Below are 7,021 nucleotides of genomic sequence, written 5' to 3' on the forward strand. Positions count from 1 at the left end.
TGTTCAGGTTCTGTCCTCAGTGAGCACAGAGCGACGGGAGAACCCGGATGTGGACACCACGTGGTGTTGTGAGGAGTCAGGACCACTGTGACGTCACTGAGCGTGTTCTGTGTTCCTGTAGTCGCTTCCTGCTTTAACTCAAAGCAGCAGTCTGTTCCACCACGTCATGACGTCAGCTGACGTTCGTTAACTTAACTGCCGTGTTTTGAGCGTTTACTGCCGTAATGACGTCACCTGACGTTCGTTACCTTAACTGTTTGTTTTGAGCGTGAACCGGCGTAATGACGTCAGCTGATGTTCTTTAACTTAACTGCCGTGTTTTGAACGTGAACCGGCGTAATGACGTTAGCTGACGTTCACTAATTTAATTGCCGTGATTTGAGCGTGAACCAGCGTAATGACGTCATGACGTTAGCTGACGTTCGCTAACTTAACTGCCATGTTTTGAGCGTTAACTGCCGTAATGACGGACGTTCGCTAACTTAATTGCCGTGTTTTGAACGTTAACCGGCGTAATGACGTCAGCTGACGTTCGTTAACTTATTCCCTGGCGTAATATGAATTACATTTTTGTTTGCTGTTGGTATGTGTCTGTGTTTTTTTTTTATATGTATGAACAAATGTCTCAATAAAGTTATTGAAAAAAATATCAATAAAGTTATTGAGAAAAAAAAACCCAAAAAAACTTCCTTCAATTAACTGCCCTAATGACGTCATGACCTTAGCTGACGTTAACTTAATTGCGTAATGACGTCATGACGTTAACTTAATTGCTGTTTTGAACGTTAACTGCCCTAATGACGTCAGCTGACGTGGTTAACGTAACTGCCGCTACCGATAGTTCGCTTTGAGGAACGCGTCTCTCTAACAGTTTCCACTGAAACGTAATGAACGTTGATTCAGAGACGTTTCAACAAAAACACATTCCATGGTTGTCGCGTTAACACCGAGCTCGTTAATGAGCCAACGGTCGCTAACGGTCACTAACGGTCGCCCCCTGGTGGCGCTGCGGCCTTGCCGCTAGGTGGCGCTGTTGGTCGGCGGTGACCTCCACAGCGTCCTGACCCGCAGCACCGGAGCTTCATGAGCGGTTCTCTCACCTTCACCTGCAGAGACGCTCGTAGAGAAACACTGACGGAGACTGAACCCCTGCTGACGACACGCAGCGGGAAACCCCGTCTCACCGCCAACACAGGCCACGCCCACAACAAGCACACGTCACCAATGTATACATATACATGTATACATACACATACATACACATATATATATATATATATATATATACATATATGTGTATATATACATATATATGTGTATATATACATATATATATATATATATATATATGTATATATATATATATATATATATATACATATATATGTATATATATATATATATATATATATACATATATATGTATATATATATACGTGTATATATGTATATATATATATACATATATATGTATATATATATATATATATATATGTACATATATATATATGTATATATATATGTACATATATATATGTATATGTATGTATATATATATATGTATGTATATATATATATATATATATATATATATATATATATATATATATATATATATATATATGTATATATACGTATATATACATATATATATATATATACGTGTATATATATACATATATATACGTATATATATATATATATACGTATGATATGTATATATATATATATATATATATATATATACGTATATATATATATATATATATACGTACATATATGTGATATATATACATGTATATATATATACATGTATATATATATGTGTATATATATATACATATATATGTACATATATATGTATATGAAAATAAAAAAAATATGTGCACCTATAATTTATCACACAGGAAGACAAATTCTATATCCACCAACAGCACTTTTTTTGTATGTTTACTAGTCTATTGCAGTGACAAAACATTAATGCATATTGTATCGTATTATCACATTTTTAGCCGTTTGCTTCCAATTAGTTGGAATTAATTGCACAGTTTTCCCTATATTAGGTAACAGATTACTCAACGCATAGCCTAGGGCGATTCTCAAAGTGTGAAAAGACCTATAAAGTGTTTTTTTTTTTTATCACTTCCATATTTGTAAATGAATAGTATGAATGTAACAGAAATATAATGTCTACCACAACCACTGTTACATTTCTGATATAATGTGTTTGTGCGATTCCAGGTCACGACTCTGTGGACGACATGCTGGACTCTGAAAACAAACGCCTGGCTGAGAACCTGGCCACCAAAGTCTCCAGACTGAAATCTGTGAGTCACAACCAACCATTACTCTCTTCATTATGGAGGACGAAAAATGACATAAGTATAAATAAATAAATAAATGCATAAATAATTGATTAAATAAATACAGGAATAGTAAATGCTCATATAAATATAAAAGTAAATCAAGGAATAAATGCATAAATAAATGTATAAATACAGAAATGAATAAATAAATGAATAAATAAATGCTGAATAACGTTAGCCAGGCAGAAGTAGTAGACCCGAATCAATTACACTCCTGTAACCAATCCCGCTTTAGACACAGAAATAAATAAATGAATAAATGTAAGTGAAAAGAAATGTAGAAATAAATGTAGGATATGTATTTATTTATGTCCTGTTTGATTATTAACATTTATTTATTTATCTATAGATTAATGTATTCATTTCCATATTTATTTTAGCATTTACTTATTTATTTATACTTTTACTTATTTATTTAAGTATTTATTTATCACTGTATTTATTTATACAATTATTTATGCATTTATTTATTTATTTATTTATACTATATGTCATTTTTCGTCCTCCATACTTCACCTACTAGTTTCACAATAAAAAAAACACGCTCTTCCAAACATCTACACTCTTAACACATTCATTTCCTTAGGTAACAAGCAATACACCTGCCGTGGTTTACTTGCACCCCCTAGCAATACTAGACTGTAGGCGCCATTTGGGTGCAGAAACTCACATGAACATCGATGGAGAGTGACCTGTACCCAGCATGCAGTTTGCCGGTGGAACATTTATGCCCCATTCACACAGGAAACAATGTGCTAGTGTCATAAACTTGCATTCTCTCTAGTGTCCATCAGGGGGCGACTCCTCTGGTTGTATAGAAGTCTATGAGAAAATGACTCTACTTCTCTCTTGATTTATTCCCTCAGTAAACATTGTAAACATGAGTTTATGGTCTCAATCTCTAGTTTCAAGTCTTCTTCAATACAGCATGATGACACAAAAACAAATAATAACAAATCAACAAAATTGATGATCATACGTTTTTTTTTGTTTTTTTTACCCATAATCTGTCTTGTCTCTGAATCCGACAGCTGGCGTACGACATCGACAGAGAGGCTGACGGTCAGAACGACTATCTGGACGGCATGGTGAGTCCATCTGGTCTGTAAATCAATATTTTATGGCTTACATAATATTGCTTTAATTAACATGTCATGTTCCTGGATAGTGGGGTTTTTTGGCGTTCAACAACATATCCCATGCTTCTGAGCCACCAGTACTCTTTTATAAACCCTCCTGGTAGATGTAGTTGTTGAATGGCAACAAAATGATCATTGTTGTATCTTCATAAAGCTCCAACATGCACGGTGGGACTTTTGGGCTATCCTAGACCAAAAATGCATGGAGAGTAAAAGTGTGTTAAAAGCAAGGGAAGGCCTTTATTAAGGGTCTTTTTAAAGGGAGTGTGTGTGGATTGTTACATTTGATCATATAGAAGTGCATCTGACGTTCAGACACGGCCACACGAGTCCTGTGGATTTGTAAATATACAAATTAGGTATGCTGAGCTAAAATGGGGTGTAATAATAATAATAATAATAATAATAATTACAACAGGTTGTCTCAAATATAGGCCGGCTTTTCTCTACAGTTAAGGTTTATAAAAGATCCGTCACAATCTTCCTTCTTCTTCTTCTCCATTTTCCTTTCAGGACTCAAACTTCCTGAGTGCGACGGGCCTGCTGAGCGGCAGCGTGAAGCGTTTCTCCACCATGGTGCGATCCGGCAGAGACAACCGCCGCATCCTCTGCTACGTCTCCATGGGCCTAGTCCTGGTCTTCTTCCTGCTCTACTACATGGTCTCCAGGATTCAACGCTGACAGGACGAAACAAAAACAATCAGCTAGGAGCCCGATGTGGAGCTGAGAGCCAAATACTCTGACGTCATATCTCATCTCTGTGGTTCTACTGCACGGGAAAAAAAGACGTTTTATTCTGCAACAGGAAGTAGAGAGAAAACATTTTGTTGAATCGTTGAAATGACCAGCAGGTGGGTGTCGGGGGGGGGGGGGGGGGGGAACAATGCTGGGCGTTGTCATACCAAAGATGTTTGAGTCTTTAAAAAAGAAAAAAAAAAACATACCTGCACCACTTTTCGTCCCATCGGCTGCACCCAGGATGTCCTTATACGGGCAATGAGAAGGTGGAGCCTGAACACATCTCAGGTGGGAGAAGAACCAACCACAGCTGAGTAGCTGTGTCTCAGTTCCAGACTACACAATCATTTAAATACATTTTTCAAGTTGATGCTAGTCATACTGAAAAAGTGAGAAATTTATTCTGAGAGATGTATTACAGACTGAAAAACTCTATGCACAAAGAAAATGAAGGAACGACTCACGGCTGCAAACAGTCAAATTAAATTGTGACTTTGGTGGTGAGACATTTACAGAAAGGTCAAGGGGAAAAAGTAAAAATCTCTGGAAAAACACAGTGCTTCTCCATGTGCAAATGTAATTACTTCCTGTCAGTATAAAAACAGAAAAGACGATTTATATTCAAACAGCAAAACGGACATAATAATATAATTGTACGTAGTGTGGAATTGAGAAGCAGCCGCTGGTGAGAGCAGGAAGTGACGTCGCCATCTGCTATTGGTCAGTCTCTAGTGCATCAGGTGACGTTGCCATGCGTGGAAGGACTGTCAATCAACTGTTTGATTTTCATGACTTCGTTTTGACACTTTAATATGTTAACAAATGTTTGTGTTAGCAGATAGCTCTCGTTAGCATATCATGACATTTTTATTGATCCTGCAGTTGGTTGCCAGGAGACGAGGCCTAATTCAAACACTGACACCACAAGCTGAAACAAACTGATTCTATGTTTTAAAAAAGAAACAACGTTAAACATTAAAGTGGGAAGTTGTGTTTGCAGAAAAGCCTGTTTCCTTCTAGTAATATGAAATGTTGGGACCTGTTCTGTTATCTATATGTTCTATTATAAATATATATATATAAATAATGATTTAGGGGGGTTAAAAAAATGTTCCTTTCTCTATATTTTTACATTCCAGATGTTTACTGATTAAAAAACGTCATAAATGGCTTCAATTGTAGAATTTGTTGGGGATAATTGCTCCTTTTTACACGAAGTTATTCAGGTTCTGGGAATTAAAAGGTATATTAACAACAATGTATCACTGTCATTAATAAAAAGAATTATATTATATTATAATAATAATATTATTATTATAATATTATATTATTATTATTATTGTAATATATTATTATTATAATATAAGGTAATTATTATAATATATATTATTATTATATTATTATAATATATTATTATATATAATTATAATAATAATAATTATATTATTATATATTATTATAATATATTATTATTATATATATTATAATAATATTATATATAATATAATATTATATATAATATATATAATATAATATTATTATTACGTTATTATTATAATAATATATATATTATTATTATATCATTATTGTTATAATATTATTATAATATTATATATTATAATATTATATTATTATTATAATAACATTATTATTATTATTATAATAATATATTATTATAATAATATATTATTATATATAATATTATAATAACATTATTTTATTATTACGTTATTATTATAATATATTATAATAATATTATATTATGATATATAATATTATATTATTAGTATTATTATAATATTATATTATTATCATCATTATCATCAGCACGTGAAACAATAAAAAAACATTTAAAAAATCAACAGAAAATAAATTAAAAGAAACATTTGAATTTGTTGTCGTTAAATGTGATAAATTCCTTTATAATTATATTCTTCCATGTTCCTCCCTGCATGTGTGTGTATTGGCCGCTGTGAGTCGCTTCGGCTCCACTCGTGTCCTCTCGGTAATCTCCGGATCCTCTCGGTAATCTCCGGATCGTGTCTTTCCGCAGCCTCTCCCCGGACTCTCCCCGCCTGGTCCTTCCTCGCTTTCCGTCGATTCTTTCCGAGTTCGCGCTTCGTTCCGGACTCGGCTGCTCTCGGACGCAGAGCTCGGTCTCGCCGGAGACATGTTGTTGTTGTTGTTGTTGTTGTTGTTGTTGTTGTTGTTGTTGTTGTGTGTCACGTGAAAACATATTAAATAGTAAACATAATTATTATTATATTATAATAATATTATATTATTATTATAATATAATACTGTTATTATTATTGTAATATTATATTATTATTATAATATAAGGTAATTATTATAATATATTATTATTATTAATATTATTATATTATTATTATAATATAGTATATATATAATAATACAATATTATTATTATTATAACATATAATTATAATAATAATATATTATGATAATATCATATTATCATAATATATTATTATATTAATATAATATTATTATAATAATAATATTATATTATTATTAAGTTATTATTATAATATATTATTATAATATGATATTATAATATGATATTATAATATTATTATTATATATATAATATATTATTATTATATTATATTATTAATAATATTATTATTATATATATTATTATTATAATATTATTATTATATTATTATTATAATAATTATTATATTATTATTATTATAATATTATTATAATTATTATTACGTTATTATAATAATATTATATTATTATTATAATAAT

The 7,021-nt window shown here is 31.6% G+C and overlaps 1 protein-coding gene across 1 annotated transcript in view; it reads left to right on the forward strand.

The window, feature by feature from the left end:
- Positions 1 to 4,357, forward strand: part of bet1l (Bet1 golgi vesicular membrane trafficking protein-like) — a 4,434-nt gene extending 77 nt beyond the window's left edge. The window contains exons 2-4 of the mRNA XM_054620433.1: positions 2,242 to 2,327; positions 3,398 to 3,454; positions 4,019 to 4,357. Coding sequence (XP_054476408.1) covers positions 2,242 to 2,327; positions 3,398 to 3,454; positions 4,019 to 4,186 — 311 coding nt within the window. The 3' untranslated portion in view covers positions 4,187 to 4,357. The remainder of the gene's footprint in view (positions 1 to 2,241; positions 2,328 to 3,397; positions 3,455 to 4,018) is intronic.
- Positions 4,358 to 7,021: the final 2,664 nt, after the last annotated feature.

Source organism: Anoplopoma fimbria, chromosome 19 (genome assembly GCF_027596085.1).
Source record: "Anoplopoma fimbria isolate UVic2021 breed Golden Eagle Sablefish chromosome 19, Afim_UVic_2022, whole genome shotgun sequence".
Lineage (NCBI taxonomy): Eukaryota > Metazoa > Chordata > Actinopteri > Perciformes > Anoplopomatidae > Anoplopoma > Anoplopoma fimbria.